Raw genomic sequence first — 23686 nt, 5'->3', positions numbered from 1 at the left:
GCTGGCACCATCCTCCCGCCCCCGCACAGCAGCTATTTATAGCTGGGGAAGCACCTAGCCCGGGCGCCGCTGCCCACCCGGCCGGTCCGCTCACCATCCCCGGGTGCGGCCCTGCGCGGCTCCTCCTCGGCGCCGCCCGTCGCGAAGTTGCTCGGGCCGGCGTCAGGAGAGCGGCTTTGGCTTTCGCTTTCGCGCGGTGCAGCTCAGAGCAGCGCACACCCCGGCGCGCCAGCTGGAGGCCCAGGGCTGGGTCGGGCTNCTCTCCCTCCCTCGCTGGGCCTGGAAGCGGGCCCAGCAGCACAACTGACTTTTGCCGGCCAATCCTCACAGGTTCCCTGGCCCGGTTCGCGCCGGCGATGGTGGGCTGCCCACCCGGCGTGGAGTGCAGCCCTCACCGCGGGAGAGGGGGTGCTGTGGGTCCCAAAGGCGGACCAATTGGTGTAGACGCTGCAGGGAGTGCGGAGGGCCGTGGCAGTCCTCACCCTGCACGCGGTAGCTATGTGAACGGCGCCCCCTGGAGTTGTGCCAGGCGAAGGCCCTGGGGAGGGCAGAGGAGTGGGTGTGTGGGGACACGCAGCTACACTGAGCTGTCCTTGCCGATTCAGTGGGGGCTGTGCGAGGTGGAGTAAAGACTTTCCCAGTAACATCCTCAGGGGGAAGGGCAGCAGAGTGATGCCATGGAAGTCCCCCAGTGGACTCTACAGCTGGCAGGAGCCTCAGCTTCCACTTGGGCTGTGAGGCTTGCCAGGAGAAGGCCCTGGGTCAAGGCGGTGGGAGTGTCCAGGCTGGACAGAAGCAGGGTGGGCTCAGAATCCCCTCTCAGAGTCTGAATGCCAAGAAGGGCAGCAGCACCCCTCTCTCTCAGCACAGGACAACCTAGAAGGGGGACTGTGCTCATCCTATAGATGGGAAATGTGCACAGAGGGAAGAGCCTTGCCCAAAAACAGACCACATGCCCCCAGGACCCACAGCTCCAGTGTGCACCCAGCACTGTGGGGCATTGCTGCTCCAGCTGCTCCTCCCATCCCAGGTGAGGAGAGGCCAAGCAAAGGAAGGGGCAGTGGACGAAGAGATGCTCCATCAAGCCCTGGACTGCCACCAGCACACGCTCCTCCCCCCCCCTGCCAAGAGCTTCTCTCTCACCGCCTCAGCACCATGAGCTCCTCACTTCCTCCTCCCTCCCCATACACCCAGAGGCCTCAGGTCCACCTGGCCCCTATCCTGGTGACACTTGTCCTGGTGCCATCTCCCTGAGCCTATCCTACATTCAGGCTAGCTCCTGCGCACTAGTGTTCCCTGTCCTGCTACACGCCCCTGCCAGATGCCCGTAGTCCCTATAGGCTCAGGGCCAACCTACCCCTTCAGCCAGGGGGATACTGCACTCTGCCCTCCCTCCCTCCTGGGGGTGGGAGGCACAGAGGCAGTGTCTGGCATCCCCTGGGGAACTACTACTCTCTGGCAGGCCCTGGGAGAACTGCGCTTCCGTTCTAGTGGTCACCTGCAGGGAGACAAGCAACACACGCCACCCCAAGGCTATGTGAGGATGAGGGTCTCCTGACTGAGTGCTCACCACAGTCCCATTTCAGACAGGGAGTTCTAAATCCACACGCCGCTCTAGTCACAATAGCCCCTCACCATCTACGTGCATACCATCATTTGACACTCACATGTGGGGACAGGTTCAGAAAGGCTGGGCACTGGTTCAGGGTCACACGGCAGTAAGGTCAGTATGGCCAGGACCTGCTCCCTGGCCTGGCTGGCTCTGGAGCTGGTTGACTCCTCCTGGCTGTACTGAAGGCTGGAGCAGACAACTGACACTTCTGCCTTGCATAGCTCATGACCTCACTTCATACCTTATCCACTTCCTGTAAGATCGAGTCAGACCAAAGGAGGCTGAGAACATGGGCTCATCACACCTAGGCCAGGAAGAAGCTGTCTGTGTGGAGTACGTAGTTCTCTGGAAACCAGCCCTTGCGGTGCTCTCAGGAGCCCGCTGAGGCCCAGGGTGGGTGAGGGGTTGTGTGCCAGGCCCCTGCCCAGCTGTCTCTGGAGAGACCAGGGCAGCCTGGAAGGGGGACTGTGCTCACTTTACAGATGAGGAATGGGCTCAAAGGGAAGAGCCTTGGGACGATGTGTGTTCCCCATGGTCTCCAGCCCTTCCTCAGCCCTGCCCAGGCCAGCTCAAAGTACCCAGCACCCCAAGCCCTGGACTGTGCAAGCCTTCTCCAGAGCCCCATGAGCTGGGCATTGCCATCTCATGGCACTGAGGCCCAGAACAGGAAGTTGGGGGTCGTCCTCCTTGACCCCCACCCCCCAGGAGGAGGCACTCATGGGCAGGCCAGCAGCCCCATAGGGCTCCGTGTGAGAGTACTGTTACAGGGGACCCTGGTGGGCCTGCACCAGATCCTCAAGAATTCTCTGCGGCCGCAAGAGCCTTGTGCCCCTTCTGGGACTTAGCGGTACCCTATGCAGGAGAGCCCCATTGGTCCTCATCACTCACAAGGCCCTGGACGTGCAGCACACAGGCCTCTGCAGCTGCCCAGGCCAGACAACAGCTCATCTATCTCAGGGCCACCCCTACAAGCTCACCTAAGAACCAGGTGGTAAGCACTCTGCCAGCCTTGGGGGCCCAGGAGGCCAGGCCACCCTGACCATGCTCACTCACGGTCTGGCAGGAGCCCCAGTGAGCAGGGAGACTTGTCTAACCTGTGGGCTGGCTGCTCTGGGTCAATCCTGGTGATTGGGGTGCCCCTGCCATCCGCCTGGGTGTTAAAGGGCATGCCCCAGCCTGGCCCTGGAGAAGGACTGATGTTAGAAGTGCGCACACTGGCTCTGGGCTGCACATGGGCCCAAGCCTCCTAAGCCTCGGGCCAGGAGAAGCCCCACACCACCAGGGTGCCCCACTGCCTTTCCAAGGGATGTCTGACCTTAAATCTCCAGAGCAAATTTCAATAATTGATCATAAGAAAATAAAACTCCTGGGGACGTTTCCTGGTCACCACAGGGGCTTTCCTAGGCAGACCCTGGCTTTCCCAGGCCAGCTCCAGGACAGGTGGGCCACCATGCAGAGGATGACGGTGGCAAGGGCCACAGGTGGGGGGTCCTGAGAGCTACTTCCCCACCACCACCCCAAGGCCCCTGCTTTTAAGGGCCAACTCTTGGGAAGTGTTGGCCCTTCGTGTCCCTGGCTGCTGCCCACCCAGAAATCCCTAGTGGCCGGTGGTGAAGCAGGTGGGCCAGGGCTCTACCCTTTTTCATATTGAGAAGTTGGGGGGACAGCGATTCTCTTTGCAACCCCAATCCGGCCCCACTTCCCCGTGTTTTGCTGGCCAGCCACATTTATTCTCTACACCACAGCCATTTCTAACTGCAAACTGCCTGCTGCCCTAAGGTTAAAGTCCTGCCTCCCCCAAAGCCCAGGGATGGTGACCAAAGCCAGAGGGAACTAGAGAAAGCAAAACCGAGCAGCCCCTGGCAGGAGCATGTGAGGTGCTGAGGAGGGTGAGGAGGGTCAGAGGGCAAAGTCCAAACTGTCTCAAGATGTCACCATCAAGTGAGGAGCAACAGAGAAGGATGAACACTGGCCCGCGGGGGCAGATGTTGTCATCCTGTGTTACCAAGTAGAAAGGAAGACTTGCTGGGTACCTGGGCGTGGAACCCAGACTGATGGGTGAATGCGTGTATGTCCCTAAGTCTCTGCGTCAGCATGTCCTCATCCTGGGGCAGACCAGCAGAGAAGGCAGACGGGACACTGTTCACCCTCTTCTGGACATTTCTGGTCACCGTAGCAGTGCAGCCGCCGTAAGTGGTGACCACAGACTTCCTTGGAAATAGGTGCTTGGCACTTGGCTCACAAGGCTGGTGAGTGTGAGCACCCCACATGTCCCACTACTAGCAGAGGTGACTTCCTGGCCCAGTGAAACCAAGGCCTAGATCTCAGAGCTGGGCTGAGCTGCCCAGGGGGACCAGGTGGCCCTAGTGGCCCCCTGTAGCCATCTCTTCTCAAGACTGGAACCAACACAGATCTGTAGGTCACTCCTGGTTCCTTCCTGCTGGCTGTTTCCTCAGTTCCCACTTGACCTAACCCCATCTTTCCTCCTTGGCTGAGGCAGATGCTGCCTTTAGTTGGCAAGAGTGCTTCTTGGCATTAACAGTCCCGACCCTCAGCCTTGGAGTTTTTGGTTTGGAGGCACAAGTCTTACTATTTCTCACCCACCTCCCTGCTGTGGGACACCGGCTCTGTGTGACGTGTGCCTGGGCAGCTGCTCTGCCGAGAGCTGGGCCTTCCAGTCTCATGCTAGCCAGCCTCTTCTCTAGGGAGAAGAAAGCTAAGACAGAGGAATGTGCCTCTCCTCCCCAGGTATACAGACCCCCAGCTACAACCCCCCTTCATTCTCCATCATATGCTAGAGCTTCTGGTACCCAGAAATTCTTTAGACTATGCTTTACAGCCACAAGGTATCCTTGACATCATAGAATCCAATTGTTGTACCTGTTTGATCATGAGTGAGGACACAGTGGTGGGGAACAGGGAAGGGACATGCCCAGGGAAACACAGCCCAGCTGCTCTGGGCAGCCCTCGACGGGAGGATCCCTGTCCCTCAGGCTAGGGCTGTGTCTGCCTCAACAGACAGCTGTGCCCATGCCATGTGCAGCTCCATAGGGACTAGCACTTGGTCCCCTGGCATGGGTACATTGCTGCCAGTGCCTTACCAAGTGGGCAATGGCTGTCTTGGGAGGGCCATGTCCACATCCCCAGTCACTGCAGGGGCAGCCACGGATGCCAGGGTTCTCATGGGTAGGCACTGCTGCAGCCTCAGTCCATATCAGCTCAGCTTACCTGGCACTTTTGGCCCCGCCAGTTTGGGGATAAGGAACAGCACTGGCCACAGAGGGAGAGAACCAAGGACGAGGCCAAGGGACAGGGCCAAGGGACAGCTGGAAGACATGCCAGCATCTGGGCTGGGTGCTGTCAGACAGGAATCTCCCCACATGGGGACAGAGAGGAGAAGGAGAGACAGGTACGGGGGACTGGGACATCAGGGACAGCCAACAGAACCACATGGGAGGCCTCTGTGGAGAGAGAAGGGTCACAGGCAGGGCAGAGGAGGAGGCCAGCAGGCTGTGAGGCCTCTCGGGGTAAGCTAGGTCTTGGGGTGTGACTGATGGGGACCATGAGAGCCTCCCTGGAGTGAGAAGACGCTTACACCGGGCTCCTCTGAGTCCACCCCCACGTCAGGGCTGGGAATGAGAGCTGCGTCCAGGCTTCTAGAATCGCCCACTCTTTGGAGGACTGCTGAGCTGCTTCCGCTTCATCTCAGGAGGGAAGCCTACATCCTAGAAAAACCATGTCTGACATGCACACTGAGAAAAGTAGGACAGTCTAACTGTCGTCTGACCCCAGGTTCCTAATAAATGGCCTTTATGGGCTCGGCAGCGGGGAAGGCAGGCAGCTCTGGCTCCTCTGGCTGGGCTGCTAAGTGAGCGGGGAGTAATAGGAGAGTCAGGTTCAAGGCATGAGTGGCTGTAATGGCCTGGCTCCTGTCATGTGTCTTCCTTGTGTGGTCCGCACACCATCTGCATGCAGGGAGAGGCCAAGCTGAATAGGCAGAGGTGAGCAGACACCAACCATAAGACAGAGGCAAGGTCCTAGGCAGAGCTGGCACACCTCCAGAGGCACTATGTTTCCAAGCAAGCCCATCACCTTCTCCTGGCTGACGATGGCCACAGGCTTTCACATCTTATGCCCAATAACATCAGAAGGGGAACAAACTTGTCCAGACTCACCCTCCAGAGTAGAGCTCAGTCTTCAGCCTACAGAGGTACTCCCAAAGCAGAACACATTTGAGATGTGACCAAAAGATGTGGCCCAGATGCAGCACCCCTCCTGTCCCCTCTCTAGTGACGTGCAACCTGTTACACCACCAGGACCTCCCACCTATGCTGTGAGAGAACAGGACAGGGCTCCATCCCCTAGGAGTGGGATCGACTGCTCAGAGCAGCTCTCACACCTGCAGGATGCTCCTGCTAGCCCATGACGGAAGGTCTAAGCTCAAACACAGCACCCTTCTATGAGCTGAGCCACACCAAGCTGCAGGGGACATGTGTCTAATTCCTCTGTGGCCAGGACCTACCCTCCCCCAGACTCCCCTCTGACACTCATCAGGGCTCTTTCTGGCCCTACCCCAACATTCCCCCTAACCTCTCTAGCCCCCAGACCCTTCTCAAGGCCTTCCCTCTAAGCTGCACAGCCACTGCTTTGAGAGCTCCCCGCTCGACCACAGCACTGCTCTCAGGACACCCGCAGGAGGCACCCCATCACCACAGGACACAGCCAGCCTGCTGACCATAGATACACATGGCCTTTAGGACAGGCCCAGTCTACCTTCTCTACCCATATGCCCTGAGCCCCGTGAGGACCGTCACACCTCACACGGCCTCCCTTGGTTCTCTCTCCTACCATGCCTTCTCCCTGGTCTGACAATCCGAGCAACTTCAAAGTCAGTCCAGGCCTCCAGGAGCATTCCTGATTCCCTGACCCCCTTCTACTTGCTTAGAGGCTGGTAGATACCCCTCTCCTGTACCTACAGCTCTCTGAGACTCACAAAATAGTATACTCCAGGCGGCTGGGCTAAGCGCTGGGGGTGAAGCTGAGGCTGAGACTGAGCGGGCTCCTGTGCCCTGCTCAGCAATCTCCTGTCCCCCAGGAGAGGAGTCCTCATCTCCTGCCCTTGGGGCCAGCCTTCCATTTCAGTGGTCTCCACAGTACCACCTCATTGGGTTTCCCACGCCCCTGCAGCAGGGCCAGATTTATTCCCCACCTGTGAGGAGCTTGGGCCTGAGCCTCAGCCAAAGCATGGCCTGAAGCCCAAGGCTAGCACCCTTCTCTAAGTAGGTCCAGGTGGGTCTCTCTCTGGGAATAAAGCCTGGCATTGGCCTGATGGGGCTGAGGCGGCCAGGTCCGACAAATGCTTCTGCTGTCTGGGGTTCCCATGGCCAGTGCTGAGTGGGCCTCCCCTGCAGCCTGGAGCTGGCCCTTACTTGTACTTGTCCTATGTGGGGGGCAGGAGGAGCGGGGTGTGGCTGGACAGCATCTGTGAGTCTGTGCTGCTGCTGGTGATGGACTGGAGTTCATGGGGAAGTTCCAACTACACTGACATACCCTAATTTTAGATCTCTTATACATATTTAGAGATCAGCATTTCAAAAATTGGTCCTTAATCAACCAAATTCCTGTACTTCCTTCAAGGGGTCTTCCCAACTGGTTGTGATCCATCTCACCTTCTCCTCCACTGACCCTAGTGAACCCTGTCACTCATGTGCCTTACGTCAACAGGGTCCCTTCCCCCAGCTCCCTCCTTCTGTAGGTACCATCCTGGACCCTCTCCTGGGCACAACTGCCAGAGGGGCACACCACAGGCAGTCCCATTATAACCCCATGAGGAGGTCTGGTCAGCCCCACTGTGCAGATGAAGAAAGGAAGCCTTACCAAATCTGACTGGCTTGCCCAGAGCCGCCCAGCTGTATGGATGGAGCCAGGCTGGGAGCAGGGCCAGGGCTTGCCCCTGTGAGGGAGTCCTTGCTCTGCCCTCAGGGGTACTGGTGGCCATAGCCTGTCACCATGGAAACCAGGCAGGGACTCCTGGAGCTGGAGCTCTGGTTTGGATTTTAAACCCAATTCTGCTCTCTCAGAAGCAACTTGGTCAAACTTTCCAAAGAGGAACAGTGGAAAAGAAGGTGGGGAAGAGGAGACAAATTCCTAAACTGAAGCCACCCCAGAAAGAAGGCCTGGCCACTGAGCTCAGGAAGCCTTGTCTGGGTTGGCAGAATGGTGGCAGGGCAGAGACCCCCTCAGCCTCTCCTGGGCTCTGCCCCTCCTTCTCGGGAGCCTGGACAGGGGAAGGGTGCGGCTGAAGCAGGTGGCACCAGCCCTTCCTGTCTGCTGGAGAAGCTGCCCTTTCATGTTTCCCAGTGGGGTGTGTGAGAGAGGGTTCTTTTGGAAAACCACTGACCTCATCCACCGGCCCACCTTTGGAGGTGGTAAAACCGATGTCACCAGGGACCAGGACAAGGAAGTTAACAGCAAAACTATACTCTGAGGTTAGGGCAGCATCAATCTGGTCCAGAATGGGATACACAGGAAAGATGTGTGGATCAGGCCCAACCTGAACCAGTCATGTGGTATCCCGCATCCCAGCCATGCTCGGGGCCCCACCTGCCATCACAAGCCCCAGCCACACCTGTAGAGGCTCCTGGTTTGATGTGCCGCTGTACAAGGCAACCTCACCATCGTGTGCAGAAGATGGCCAGGAATGTGACCTTCAACCCTGGGGCTCAAGAGCAGCCAGGGTCCCCAGAGAGCTTCAGGCAGCCCCGTGCTCACAAGAATCCATCACAAGCAAAACCTGGCAGCTTTATCATCAGATAATGCTCTTGTATGGAAGCATCTCTGGGCCACGGGGAGGTACTGTTTAGGCCCCTCACAGGGACTCCTATGGCCTGTGGCCAATGCCCATCGCCTCAGGAAATCCATCCCCCGAGCTTCTACTTGAGCTTGGGCTGCCTCAGAGTGGCCAAAGGCTGTGGGCATCTCACCCCCGAACCCTCAAGTTCCCTCACTCTTGAGGGATGATGATCTGTCTGGAAAGACACCCAGGAAGCTGTGGTGAGGAAGGGGAGGCAATTGGGTAGGGAGTGGGTGCTAAAGGGCTGCTAAATGGGCACAGCTCTGGGGAGGGCAGGCAATGGTAAGCACATACATCCTGCCCTCTCTTTGGTCCCCACCCCTGTTGGAGACCCTCAACTGCTCTCCACCCCTGCCACCTCCCACATCCGGAATCCTCCCTGGTTGGGTGATGCTACTGCTTCTTGTTTTTATCATCTAGGTGGGTTTTTTGGGAAACAGAATGGGAATGCTCAGTGGTGACAAGAGCCCAGCAGTCCCCAGTTGCGGTGAGGGCCAGGCAGAGCAGCCGCACACTCTGGTAGGAGTTAGGCCCAGAAAAGGGCACATCCGGGCTGCACAGGGCTACTCCTTGGGGCTCAGATATGTGGCTTGTGATCACCTCACAAGGGTGATCACAGGGTTGGCACCAAGGCTCTTGAGTGTTACGTGCTGGACACTCATACCTCCCATCTCACAGATGAGGAGACTGAGTCTGAGCGGTCAAGTCCCACCCCAGTACTTCCACATCCTGGCTCCGTCAGTGGGCAGGCTGGGTCTGGGGGTGGGGTGGGGAGTGGCACCATGGCAGAAGGCAGAGCCCTGGACTCATTCCCTACCCTACCACTCCGTGGCTCAGTGGCCTGGGGCTAGCCACCTCTGGTTCCTCATCTGCAACCAGGGTAAATGCAGCACCCCTCCTTCCCACAAGGTCTGGATGGAGCCAGCTGCTTGGAGCCTGGTGCACAGTAAGAAGCCCAGGGCAGGGGTGGGCAGTCGTGTCTGCAGGCCCCCTCCTGTCTGCCCGGGGCCCCACAACCAACAGCACGGGCTCTGTCTGGGCTCTGACCTCAAACCTTGCTAGACCAGGTGCAGGCTGTGTGTGGGTAGGGACAGGGAGAGGTCTGAGCTCTCTGAGGCCAGGCTCTGTGGGACAGGAATCCCAGCTTCGCTCCTCCCAGGAGCTGGGCTCAGGCTGTCATTGTTCTCAGCCTCAGCCTGCTTGTCATGAGATGGGGATTGTGGGGTTGCAGGGAAGAGTAATGAAGGAGGCGCCTTCCACCCCCAAGATTCTCTGCACCCATGGAAGCAAGCTCTGTGGCCTCCCTCCCCTCCCTGGCAGGGGCCCACTCACTGACATTTTTTCCCATCTCAGCTTAGGAGCCAGGTGGTACCCACCGACTAGCCTCTGCGAGGATGGGGCATAAAGAGGGGTCTCTTCATCTTCCTGGCCCTGAGATGGGGTGCCTACAGCCTCAGCAACCACAGCCTACCCTTGGGCTCTCCCCTTGCTCCTAGCCAGCCTCAGGTCTTTGGTCTGAGTGGGCCACCTACGTTGTTCTGCTCTCCAAAGCCTTCCCAAGGCCCGGGCCTCCTTCTAGAAGTGGGACCCCTCCTGTTGCCCTTGGCACAGGGGTGCTGCCCCTCCAGATGGCACACCTATGTCTGGGGCAGTGTCCCAAGGGGATAAAGCCAATAGTTCGCTGCCTAGACTAAGACCGTTACGTGCAGTGCCTCAAAAAGATGCGGCCGGGACACTTATTCAAGAGCAAGCCTCTAAAAAATAACTTGCAGCGGGAAAAGAAGTCTACACTGGAAAATGTTCTTCTCTTCAGGAATGTTAAACAGCAAGGTCCTGACTGAGCACCCCCAGCGGCTGGGCGGAGGGGGCTGTGGGCTGAGGTCAGTTCTGGACATGTACACAATCACTGCCGGCCCCCCGGGTTGGCCAGAAACTCCGGCGCGGAAGCTGGCCCTCAGGATGTGGCTCCCGGGCCTGGACTCCAGTCTGGGCTCTGCCACTTGCTGGCTGTGTGACCCAAGGCAAGTCACAGCTGTGCCACCTGCAGGGGTCTCTGCACCCTTGTGCAGGACCGCAGGGTGGGTGGTTGCAGGACTATCATGGCATGCGAGATCGCGAATGCCAAGGGCTTAAACACATTGTCTCCCTCTGCCCAAGCGTCCTGGCACTGCCACTGCTATGGTTCCATATCTGGAGATGGAAACTATCTCCAAAGGCCAGAAAAGACTGCATGCTGGGGGATGATCATCTAAAGGCTGCCTACCTTGGATTGTTGGTGGTTTTAAAAAAATTCTAGCTGTGAATGAGGGCAGCTGGGCAGGGGCAGGGATCGATGATTATGTTGTGGTTCTCAGGGTAGGGGCCTGGGTGTCCTGTGGCCTTGTCCCCACTGCCCTACTGCATGGCGGCCCCTTGGGCCAGGATACTCTGCAGCTTCTCAGGTGGGAGCCAGCCCCTCCCCACCTGCTACTTCTTGGGCTCACGGTCCCCACAGACAGGGAGGCAGGGATGTGGACGGGAAGGTCTCTAGCACCTGCTCCGGGCTGAACCAGAGTCCAGTGAGCCAGAAGCTGTGAAGTTCAACAAAGCTTGCATGGCTTTGCAGGACATGGGAAGGAAGGAGAACCCAGCGATAAGCTAAGAAGTCACACAAGTTTGCTAACCTTTTTAAGACTCTTAAAAACCGGACCTTTTTTCCCTGGAGAACTTGAAGTGAATCTTTTGTTTACTTTTGCAACTGGCCCATAGATCATCTCAACAATGCTAAAAATAGCACCACTGCAGCCATTTCTACTACAGCCAGAGAGCTCAGATTTCCTCAATTTAAACTTTTCCCTTCTTTTCTGTTCTCTAACTCCCACCATGACGTGACGGGGTTTCCTTCCACCCCGTTCACAGAGCTGCTGCACAGCTCTGGGGATCTTAGGGAGGAGCAAGGGGAGGCCAGGACACCTTCCACAGTCCCCTCCATCACAGGCAGGCTGTGCTCCTAGCCCGTTCCTTGCTGGCTAGGCGGGATACTGCAGCCACTGGGGACTTGGTACCATGGGGGGAGAGGAAAGCCACAACAAACTTCAGTAATTTCCTCTGAGAATCCCATGGTATGGGTGTGTAGGAAGTAGTGGGATGATGAGCAGTGGCCCTTCAGCAGTGTCCTGGCATCCCACATACACACATGTAGACCTAGGGTCCATGCACTGGACAGGAATGTGTGGGATGGTGGACCTAGAGCACTGCAGAGCTGAGCTCCAGGCCGGGCCCACCCCCGTCCGCCTGCACACCCACCCTTCCTGTTCTTACGGCCCTGCCTATCATCCCACTGGGCTGTGGGAGCCCTGCATCTCTCCTCTGCCTATCTCTAGGGCCTATCTCCCACTGCCCCAACTAGGTTCAAAATGCCTGGGTCCCGGCTCAGGTGCACACCTGGGTAGCCAAGCCTCGGCCACCATAGCATGACTGCTGGCCAGTGCTGCTGCAGAAGCACCCCACTCCCTTTGGTGGCATCTTTCCCCCGAGTCCTCAGAGCAAGCACATCAGCCAGGGAGTGGCCTATGAACAGGGCCTGAAAACAGGGTCACAAGCTCTGTTGACCAACAAGGGAAGCCAGGTCAGCCTGGTGGACAGAGGGTAGGAAAGGGCTTTTGATTTTGACAGCTTACGACACCTGTTGGCATCAACTTTCCCTTCTGTACAATGGGGATAATAATAGGACCTAAGCCACACAGACACACTGTGGAGAATCAAAGGTGGTACCCCAAATAAAGCCCCCAGTGAGTGCTCGTAAACAGGGCCAGTCCTGCCATGGCCAGGGGCCAGGCCGGGCACAGATGCTCTGGCACTGTGGCAACAGTGAAAGCCTCTACTGTTACTGTACTCTCCTCAGGAGCCACAGCCCCTGGGTGGAACTAGGCAGGGACTGTCTACCACAGACAGGTGGCCCAACCCAGTCATGCCTACACATGCCCACACCGGTGTCCACACCAGGAAACAGTGCAGTCCTAGTCCTTTAGGTGGCCCTGGTCTATACCATGACCCAACTACTGACTCCAGCCCCCATCCACCTAGAGTCCCAACCCCACCTGCCAGGGCAGGGCTAGATGCTCATGTTCCCATGCCCATTGCTACCCAGCCATTGAACCATTTGGGCAACACTGCTGCTTGGGCCAATCCCAGTGCAGAGGCCAATATGCCCCTGGCTTTCCGCTCTTCCTCCCTCGTGTGTGGCCACCAGCTACCACCCACGGGCTTCAGCACTAGATACAGTGAAGCTAACACTCCTCCTCCAACAGACTGATCACAGGACCTCAGCCAAGGTACCTTCCCTCTTGGCACCTCCATGAAATGGGCCTGCAGACACTGGACCTCACTGACAATGCAGCTGGCCCAGGGCCTGGTACACAGCAGGCTTAACAAAGGGACAACACATTCCTAAAGGTGTAGGCACAGGGACAAGCAGAGGTGGAACCAGAACTCGCCACAACCGGTCCCTAGAGCAGAGAAAGTGACATGTGTGCACTGACTTCAGGAAAGGTGTGGGTCTGTTGCCAACCAGGGGCTTCCTATTCTGACATTCCCTGGCCCTGACCCGAAAGGATGGGCGGGACTCTACACTGGAGCGCCCCATAGGCAGGAACACCCCATGCTGGCGCTCCTGGGGCTTGTTTACTGCTGGGAGGCAGGATCAATGAGCAGCTGTCAGGGGCGGCATAGGGTATAATTAACTGGGTGGAGACCAACACCTCGTCCCTGGGTCGTGCCTTGGTCTTCCCTGACGACTGCCTGTTGCAAAAGGCCTTGAACTTAGGACTGGCATCTGGGGGTGGGTGTCAGTGACTCAGCTTTGGGGGTAGGTGCAAGTGAGGCAAGAGCTGCCCACGGGCCCACCATGGTGCCTCTCGGGAATTAGGAGGGTGGTGGAAAAGAAGGGCCAAGTGTGGCCCTGCAACAGGAAGCAGATGCCTTGGGCACAGACCCCAGGGCCTAGCCAGGGCTCACCCAAGCCAGGATGGTGCCTGTTCGCCCCCACTCTGGGACTGCTCAGTTCCAAGCTAATCATGTCCCAGGGAACCCTCGAGGGTGGGAAAAATCCACGATCTCTAAGCATGCCTTGCCTGTTGGGCACTGTGCCCAGGAGGATGTGCTGGGATGCTTTTCTAGACGAAGTTCCTGCCTGGGAGTGCCCAGTGTGCTGGGTTCCAGGGTCTGTGCCCTCCTAAGCACCACTGGCCTCTCTCTTAAGGGCCACGGCACTGGCTGGGGTCTGACCTGTACAATAGGCACCGTCTTGGGCCCAGCCGTGCATTAGGCTCAGAGGCTGGCTGCCTGCCTGGGAGGTGGGCCTGCTGTGCCTGCCCTTCCCTAATACTAGGTATCAGCTCACTGGGTAGGTGGAGGGGGACTCCCCCAAGTTCACACAGCCAACTGGTGGCGTTAGAGTAGAATGGGTGTGACTTATTCTTGCCTAGAAAGATAGGGTGTTGGGGGCTTTAGAGGCCTTCCCTCCTTCTCCCCAGGTCTGATGGGCAGCTCTCCCACCAGTGGGCTGCCTAACCTATGGGGGCCTTTCCTCTCCCATCGGAGCTCTCAGTGAGTACTCAGGCCCCAGGGCTGGCAACCACACAGCACCAGTGCTGAGAGAACAAAGACAGCTCATGAAGACTGTATCTCCCAACACTTGAAGCAACATGGAGTCCAGACAAACAGAACCACAGGGCCCACGTGGTGGCTGCCGGGTAGGAGTGCACACCAGAGCTAGGGCAGACAGAGGGACTAACCATGGGTACAGGAAGGGCTCAGCTTTCCCAGTCACCCCACGGACAGGCCAAAATGAAACCACTCAACGGTTTTGTGTGCAAGGAGCGGGCAGGGAGGGGGCTGGTGGGAGGGAACCTGGGCACTTGCTGCAGAACCATCAGGCTTCTGACGTGTGGAGGCCCTGGTTGCCGAGGGCCTGTGACCCAGCATGCACTCTCAGGCACTTGCTCTGGGGACTTGCACAGTTGAGGAAGGAGACAGGGAAGGCCATGTTTTTATACCAGTGGAGAACTGGAAGCTACTGCTCCACTGGGAAGAGGGCAGGTAGGTAAGCCGGAGGGGAGTGCTACGCAGCACTGACCAAGAGGGAGTGAGCATGACCTGCGTCCACAGGCACCAAAGGCCAAGCCACACCGTGCAGAAAGGGGCCCATGTGGTGGGAGGAGACGGCCATGTCCCCATTTCAGGCTGCCCGACTAGAGCCAGGGCAGGGCTTGGAGCCTCCGGAGGGCCCTGGCCCATGAGAGATGGGGCTCCCTCCACTTGCTGTAGCCACGCCCCTTCTGGTGCCAGCACTGCCCTCCTGCAGCACCACTGCGATCTGCGAGAAGCCCTGAAGCCCTAGGCAGGCAGAAGAGTGAGTTGTGTGATGTGCCAAGGTGTGCTGGGTGGGGGGGTTTCCCTCCACCTATCATGAGCGCCCTGCCAACATCCACCCTGTGTCCTGTGTGGGGCCTAGTAAGGGGTGGAGTGGCCAGAAGCTGAGTCCACCCAAGTCCAAAGTCTGAGCTCGTCTCAGTGGCCCAGGGCCTAGGAACCTGCCCTGGGTGCTGCAGGCCACAGACTACTTGCCTGCGCTGCAGGCAGACCACCACATGGGGCGGGAATGGCTGGGGGGACACTGTGGCAGGGCAGCCAAGTCCCAGTGAGTCAGCATGTCACCTCTGCTCCCCCAAACTCCGGCCACAACCGCTGCCCACCCTGCCTCAGGGCAGGGAAGCAGTGCTAGTTGGGCCCTCGGCTTCTTTTGCTTTTTTCACAGTGGCTGGAAACTGGGTTGAAACCAGAAAAAACCCTGCCTACTAAAATAAGCAAACATTTTGGGAAAGGAGAGAGAGCCATCTCTGGCTTGGTTACTATGGGAACGTTTCTGAATCAACTACAAGAGGGAGACAAGTTCACTTTGGACAGAAAAGCCCAGCTCTAGCCTATGCAGGCCCACCCATCCAGAGGTGCACAAACGGGCACAGGAAGCTGTAGAAGCTTCTGGGCACTCGGAGACGAGCCCTCAGCTTCCACAGTGTACTTTGAGCCTGCTTTCCGGGCCCCCTCTGCCCAGAGAGGGACAGTCCCCTGCCACCCTCCCCCAACCTGCAGCTCACTCAGGGCTGGCACTGGCTCAGGAAGGCTCATATGCCCCCCAGGCCCAACCCCCACCGCAGTGCCTCCTGCCTCTGGCTTCCCTGTCTTCCCAGCCACCATTCTGCAGCTGGCCCAAGGGGCCACCTCTGAATCACACAGTCTGGTCCCGCCCGAGACTCTGAAAGAGCAGGCACCAGGACTCAGGCCAGGCCCCGCCAGGGCAGGAAGGGCCACGAGACCCTGACCAACAAGGTTCAACAACTCCGGCTCTGTTTCAGCAAAGACCAGACTGTTCCGCATGGTGGGAGAGGCTGAGGTGATGGGGTCCTCGGTTGGGGCTCCAGCCTGCTCGGGAGCCGGAGCCATGGCCCATGAGCTCCCACCTGCTCGGCAGACAGCCCACAAGCAGGGCTTTTCCACGGCAGAGGAAGGGGGTGGGCTGGGAACTGTTCCCTCTCAGTCAAGTTGTGGAGCAGTGGGACTGGAGATGCGCCAAGCTCATTCCTCTCTCTCACACGCTCATCCAACCACACTGCTGCGCCCTGCCACACGCCACGTCTATGCCACTGCAGGGCCCCGCCATCGGTGCAGCAGGCCTGGCAAGCCCTGGGTGCAAGGAGACCCGATGAGGTCATACTCGCCCACCCTCAGCACCCATCCCTCTGTCTGGCCCTTCACCCATGGTGCTGCCTTGGGCACGGCCCAACCTTGAGGAGGTCCCCTGAAGGGGCCTCCAACCCTGAACCCCACAAGGCTTCTGGGTCTTGCCCCTTTTCTGGCTGAATAGCACCCACCCTGCCCCCAGCACACGCCAATCCCTCAGGGTCATCTGCCTCTCCCATGTGCCCCATGGTGTCCTACAGAGGCCCTGCATGGAGGGACAGGCATGTGGGGGCTCTGCTGCAAGCCTGCAAGTGTCCTGCAGCAGGGGCATCACGGCAGCCAGTGCTGTCTGGCCCAGGAGGACAGGCCTGGGGACCATCTGTTACACGAAAAGGCACGAATGGAATCAGTCCACAAACAGCGAGCACCTCTTCTGGGCCAGGTAAAGACAACCAGGGACTCGGAGAGGAAAACGGCACAGAGAGGTGCCCAGGAAAGCCCACCGCAGCCTGCCTTGGAGCCCAGAGACCAGCCCCACGTAGGTGCCCACTCAAGGAGACCATGGCCCTCATGTGACACAATACTGGGAGGCAGCTCCTAATGTGAGATGGCCTGTGCTCCTTGCACGGAAACTTCTCTAAGACTCAGTGTCAGCAGAAAAAACCCATGTTGCTGAAAAGCATGTACGCGCAATTTTTTAAAGCTGCACAACAAACTTGCCTGATTTTGCACACACACCCCTGAAGAAAGAGAACAGCCCAACCATGCACACAAGTACCTCTGAGAAGGCCACCTGCTCCACTGTGTGTCTGGACTGTCTGCAGTGACAATGTGGTCCCATGTGACTCACACAATTTTCAGAAATTGTCATTAAAAAATAATGGGAGGTTTAAAAAAGAAACAAAAAGGGACCTCTAAGCAGCTCAGTTGGTTGAGCATCCAACTTCGGCTTGGGTCATGATCTCCTGGTTTGTGAGTTCAAGCCCCGCGTCGGGCTCTCTGCTGTCAGTGCAGGGCCTGCTTCAGATCTGTGGCTAGAAGAGGTGTCCACCCCGAGGGTCCTCCTATAGCAGTGGCAAGGACAGAGCAGGGTGGGCTCAGCAAAGGCTACCCTGTCACCAAGCAGCTGGGAGCACCTGTCCCTTGGGTACAGGGATGCATTGGGCAGTAAGTGTCCATTTGGCCTCTGCCCAGAGGTTAACATCTCGGGCTGGAGAAACACGAGGAGCCCCGAGTCACCTCCAAAAAGAAGACCTGAGAGAGTAGGGGTGGCCCGGACTCAGGCTAGAGAGCACCCATGGGTGGTAAAAGCAGTGGGTTTCTGGGAAGCACGGAAACAAACAGCTGACACACAGGAGGTAAAAACACCCAAAACATCCAGTCCAGGCTGGGTGTAGCTTGTATCTGTGGGGGCTTCTGGCTCCAGGGAGGCGCGGCCTATGCGCCAGGCTCGTCCAGGGCTCTGCCAGCCTTCTTTCCCACAGGCAGCCTGTCTGCTCTTCCACAGAACTCATTTTCTAGAAGGACCCAGAAACCACAGGAGCTGATGCAGGGAGTGAGCCCAGTGGGGAAGGGGCCTAGAGCAGCCAGCTGCCAGTTCAGACGTGCTCCGGGTTCACAAGCATCTGAGGTGCCAGCCTCCTAAATCCTATCTATCCTTTGGAAGGGTAAGCACTCCACCCATGAGGAAGAAAGGGAGGTTGGGTCTCTCCTTCCAATATTACTGCATAGTCTTTAAGGGCAAATACCAACAATGTAAGAGGGGAAAGAAAGGGAAGCTCTTTCTTTTCCTTTTCTTTTTTGAGAGAGGGAGAGAGAGTACACGCACAAGCAAGGGAGGGAGTACAGAACCCAACATAGGCTCAATCTCATGACCGTGAGATCATGACCTGAGGTGATCATGATCTACCTAGGTGCCCCCAGGAAGCTGTTTTCTTGAGCACCTACCAGGTGCCAGATCCTAAATTAGGGTCACTACACCCCATTATATAACTTGATCTCTACAATTACTCTTCAAGGCAGGTAATAATGGTAGCTCATTTTATAAAGGAATTCAGGGAAGGGGAGCCTGGGTGGCTCAGTAGGTTAAGCGTCAGGCTTCAGCTCAGGTCATGATCTCGTGGTCCGTGAGTTCGAGCTCCCCATCGGGCTCTGTGCTGACAGCTCAGAGCCTGGAGCCTGCTTCAGATTCTGTGTCTCCCTCTCTCTCTGCCCCTCTCCCACTCATGCGGTCTCTCTCAAAAACAAACAAACATTCAAAAAATTAAAAACAAAACAAAACAAACAATAACAAAAAAACAACAAAGGAACTTAGGGAAACTAGCTAGCTGCCTGGCTCTAACTTCAATTTGGCAACTGCAGAAATAAAGGTTTGCAGAACACCGACAAAGAGTTCTTACACATCAATAAGAAAAGGACCAACCACCTAATAAGAAAATTAACATGAGTAGAAATGGCACAGAAAAAGGAATTAAAATTGCTAATGTGATAGCACAGGCAATCTCACTAACAATAAGTGAAACATGGTAACACTTTTCACTTACCAAAGACTAAATAAATAGGAAACAAATAACATAGTGTGGGAGAGGTCTGAAAACAATGAATCTAAGTTTGAGAACATGGGCTGGATCTTTGGACTGAACTATCTTCTAAAACGTTAAAGGCACCAGAAACTCTTTGCCAGGAAATTATTTCTAGGAACGTATCTTATAAATGAATTCCCACATTGGCAAAGATGTATATATGAAACACGGTAACAACAAAAGCCTGGAAACCACCTAAAATGCCCATCAGTAGGGGATGGGTGGGTAAGTTGTGGCATATCCATGGGAGAGAATACTATGCAGCTACTAAAAAGAACGAACAAGTTCTAAAACACTCTCCAAGATATATTAAGTGAAAAAAAAAAAAAAGGTCAGAAGCATGTGTACTTTGTCCTTTGTGTACATTTCTGTGCACTGGCTTATAAATAGGCAGACACCCTCTGCAAGGACACATGCAGGAGGAGAAGCAGCTGCTGTGGTGGCTGTGGCCTGGCCATCTCTGCCAGTCCTTGATACTGTGTAGACTGATGAGATCTACTGCTTGTCTATGAAATACCCATAGAGAGAGATGGTGGATGCAGGGCTCCCTGGCTCTACAGCCCCTGCCTGGACTAGAATGTTACAGCCTGGGAGAGGCGCAGAGCCACGGACCCAGACATGTCACTGCCCGGCTGGCTCTCAGTGGGGAGGCTCCCACTGCCATGTGCCTCAAGAATCAGCCTTTGACACACCCCTCCAGCCCCAAGACCTGCTCTCCTCAGCTCCTGTCCAGGTCAACCCCACCCTTCAGTTTCCTTACATCTAACAGAGAATCCAGGAAAACAGAAGCAACCAAAGCTCAGAGGGTCTGGGTAATTTGCTAAAGCCACCTAGCTGGGAGCTGGCTGTCCTGGGAGGGATGCGCAGGGACTTGCAGGTAGAAGAGTGAGGGGCCAGCTGTCTCTGTGCAGGACAGAGCAAATGAGGGAGGGCTGGGCCCAGGTGGGGTGGCCAAGCAGGGTAGATATGGGCTTAAGGGGGCCTCAGGGATGGAAAGCAGACAAGCCTTGGTGACGGGCCACATCCTGGCCAAGGGGTGGGTCTCTATGCCACACAGAATGTCAATGCTAGAAGGGCACTGAAAGCCCAGCACTGTCCAAACTTGTTTTTCAGGCAGTAGATGCGGCTTCAGTCAGAATCTTCTAGGTGCCCAAGACCACGTGGGGTCCAACAGAACTGCTCCAGAGGGGCAGACCATGGGCGTGGAGCCCCTCCATCACTGCCTGCTGTGAACATCGGGAGCTCCAGAGTACACACTGAGCTCATCCATCCCTCGAGCCCACGGACGGGCAAACCAGTGCCCAGGGTGGGCAGCGACTTGCCAGAAGTCACTCGGCAAGCACGGCCCCACTCCCAAGTCTGGTGCACTCTAGACTGCGCCACCCTGCCCGCCCTCTGAGGATGCCGCAGAGCCGTGGTCCTGGGCACACCCGCCCAGGGGGGCCATCTGCACGCCTCCAGCGCAAAGCAGTGCAGCAAGCAGCCTCGGAAATCAACAAGGCAAAGTACTCACGTTGAAGAAATTGGTCTTGTTCCTCTCGCAGAAGAGCCCCTGTGCCGGCATGTGCTGCAGTTGTTGCCACGGGATACTGCTGCCTAGCAACACGTCGCGGGCCCACTGGAGGTTCTGGGGAAACAAGAAGTAGGTTGGAAGTGAGTGTGTGGGCAGCTTGCGGCGCCCACGGGGAAGGGAGGCAGTCCCCTCCTTCCTGGCTGCGCTGGCAGAGCGGCGATGAGCAGTGGCTCCTGCAGACACCGATCCCACAGCTCCAGAGAGCTCAGGCCGTGGGCTTTGATCATCTGGCTGTGGGATACATTTCCGGAACTGATTTCCTGCTTAGCACAGCTGACTTAGGATATAGCCTTAGACTGCCCAAGAAGGGCACAGAGAGGGACCCCACACCTGGATCAGCCTTGAAAAACTGCAACATGGACCCAGTGCCCCACCTTCTGTCAGGCAGACCCCTGCTATCCCAAAGAGTCAGCCCTGACTTGACAGGGTCTCAGCAGTACTCATCACACCTGATGACACAGCCACCTTGGGCTTGGAAGAGCTGGTCACTTTAGGACACCAGGGGCTTGAGTACTTGGGAGGGGAGGAAGGCTCCGTCCACAGTGCTCAGGCTAGCACTCTCTGCACAATGGTGCCTCTTGGAACCCAGGCCCAGGGGGTGGCAGGGTGGGAACAGGAGCCTACCAGCCCAAGTGTGAGAGGCTGGGTGTGGGCCTGGCTGCCTTGGCCTTCTTTGGGGCCTTGTCACTGACTCAGAGAGCAGCCCTTCCCCACTGCCTGCCTGGCCTACCACTTTCCTCTCAGGTCTTTCCCGTGGAGGCTCCCACAGCCAGGACCACAGCTAAGCACCCTGCCCGCACTATCTCACCCTAGCACCTGGACAGTGCTGTCTTACAAGGGAAAAGCCAGCAGGGGGCAGAGTTGGGACCAGAAGACCCTTTTTTCCACAGTGCCCACTCTCTCCAATCAGTACTCCTGCTCCACCCCCATCCAGGTCGCTTCCTTGCCTCTTTCACCCCTCATGCCAGGCCTTTATCCCCTCACATCCCGACTGCTTAATGCCTTCTCACTTCTTGGCCCACAAGCCTGTCCTACTTGCTCCCACTCTGCTCACTACTGGTCAGGCTAAACTTATGACAGTCCCCCTCATCACAACTTCTGGGGAAAGTGCAAATGTCAGCGCCCTGGTTTGCTGGCTGGGAGCCCCTGCTGGCCTGCTTTTGAGCCTCGGCTCCTACCCCCTGCACAGAGGGATATGCCCCAGGGGTTGCTGTCAGAGCCGAGGACTGCTCTGCACACAGCACCAGGCAGGACCCCACAGCTGTGAGGGGGTGAGGCATATAGAAATGAGGGTCTCTCTGGGAGGAAGATGAATAAAGTTTCAAGCCTACATCTCCTGGATGGCACACTCACAGCTAGCTCTTCTGTGGAAGCCCGAGGGAGAGCATCATCTCCTGGGGGAAGCCTGGATGATTAAGCCTGGCAGTGACTCCGAGGCCGTTTTCTACAGGGACGTGGCCTGGCTCTGAGAGTGGCTGGAGGCTGAGGCCCCGTAAAGTCAAGGCTGCCTTTGGCCAGCAGGGCTACAGCCCAGTCTGGCCTAAGCAGGTTCAATGTGGGGCTGGAGGCTAGAAGGTCATGAGCAGCCCGGCACATACGGGAGCAGGGACAGCCCCGGCTAGATGAGAGGGCACACACTGTACACAGCCCTTTGCACAGCTGACCCCTCTAACCTGCACTCAGAAGGCTTGCTTTTTTGCTCAGAGCCCTCCTTGAGCCCAAACACCTGCTCAGACACATCTGACATGTTGAGATCAGGATCAGGCTGAGACTCTGCCTCTCTTACAGACTCCAAGCAAAACACCAAGGCGAGCCCAGAGCAGGAATCACACCAAGGGCTGTGCGGGGGCCGCTCTCACTGAGGCTTAGCAGCTGTCAGTGAGGAGTGGCTGTAGCTCTGGTCTCCTGAGACAATACTTTTCCAGGACTCTCAGGTCTTTCTAGGGCCTCGGAAGCTGATGCTACAGCCATTCATGGTGAATGATTAGGCTTCCTGAATGAAGGCTGAGGCACCTCCTCTCTGCCCCCTTGTGGGGTAGGCAGAGACAGGCAGAGGAGAGGGGCTCCCTGGGTAGCCACAGTCCCTGACCCTTGACCAGGAGCACAGAGGCCACTCTGTCCTATATGCAGAAAGAGTGAATACTCAGTCACTCAGTCCCAGCCTTTAACTTTTGAGCTTCAACATCCCAGGGGGGTGAACCTGCAGTTCACATTCCAATGTCCAGGGCAGTGCCCAGAAGTCTGGCTCAGAGACCTCGCCTCCCAGAGCAGTCCCTTCAGAAGCCTCCCAACATTGGTTATGAGCCTGGCCTGATGCTTCTGCCAGGGGAGGGAGGGTTAGCCATGAACACGCTGAGCACAGAGCAGGGAAACAGTGTGGGTTGGGTGTGCTTCATTCCAAGGAATAAAATCTAACTCAGATTAGTTCAAGCCGACCAGGGCTCCTCAGGGCTCCAGGACACAGGATTCAAAGAGAAGATAAAGCTTCAGACCTTTAGCAGGAAGAGCAACAGCTCAGGAAGCCCAGGAGGGAGGCTCACAACCTCTATCAGTACTCAGCCTTGATCCCTTGGTCTCTGTGCCACTTGGCTCAAAGTCTCACCCAAATGAGATGTGAGAAGCCGACAGTCTAATCATCGTGAAGACCCTCACAGAAAGGGACGTAAGACAGAAGACCAAGCTCTGCACTTCAAACATGACAGGTGAGCCCACCTGACCGTGACCATGGAGGTAGGGCACAAAGGAAACCCAACTCTGGTTCAACCTAAGTAAGTCAGCGAGGCCGCTAGGGGAGATGACACCAGAGCTGTGCACACAGCGGTCTTGGAACTTCTGCCACAAAAGCCTCTTCTGCGGTTCCTTGGGGACTTATGGGAAATATCCAGCTGACCCCCTTTAAGAAGTAGCAGCAGTCTGAGGGGGGTGGGGAAGTAAGGCTCGAAGAAGCATCTCCTGATGGCTGTTCTCTTAAGAACATCAAGAAAATAAAATCCAACAGAGACTTCCATGTGGCTGGGGACACGTGCGAGAGAACAGCACCCGGGTCACAGTGGGGAGAATGAGGGGACCCTGCTTCCCGGAGCCAGGTGTCATTCCAGGCACTAGGGCAATGGGACAGGAACGTACATCCCTCTACGACTTCTGTTTCTGCTACCACTCTGCAGCTTCTCCCTTGACACCTGCACCAAGACGGCCCTTCCCGCTGGAACAGTCAGGGGAGAAGCGGAGAACCAGAACGCGAGGAGGCTGTGGGAGAGGTCCCAGGGTTCTTAGAGACCTGAAAACCAGCCACTTGAGAAGAGTGCAGAAAGCATGGGCCTGCCAAATGTGATCTGGATGGTCAATTA

At 57.0% G+C, this 23686-nt stretch overlaps 1 protein-coding gene across 4 annotated transcripts in view; it reads right to left on the bottom strand.

The window, feature by feature from the left end:
* Positions 1 to 23686, bottom strand: part of CABIN1 (calcineurin binding protein 1) — a 152326-nt gene that overhangs the window by 24342 nt on the left and 104298 nt on the right. For all 4 annotated transcript variants that reach the window (XM_077775182.1, XM_077775206.1, XM_077775199.1 and 1 more), the window contains one exon: positions 20280 to 20393. In XM_077775182.1, the coding sequence (XP_077631308.1) occupies positions 20280 to 20393 (114 nt within the window). The remainder of the gene's footprint in view (positions 1 to 20279; positions 20394 to 23686) is intronic.

Source organism: Crocuta crocuta, unplaced genomic scaffold (genome assembly GCF_008692635.1).
Source record: "Crocuta crocuta isolate KB4526 unplaced genomic scaffold, BGI_CrCroc_1.0 scaffold313, whole genome shotgun sequence".
NCBI classification, from domain to species: domain Eukaryota; kingdom Metazoa; phylum Chordata; class Mammalia; order Carnivora; family Hyaenidae; genus Crocuta; species Crocuta crocuta.
This window is presented reverse-complemented; position numbering and strand designations above follow the sequence as displayed.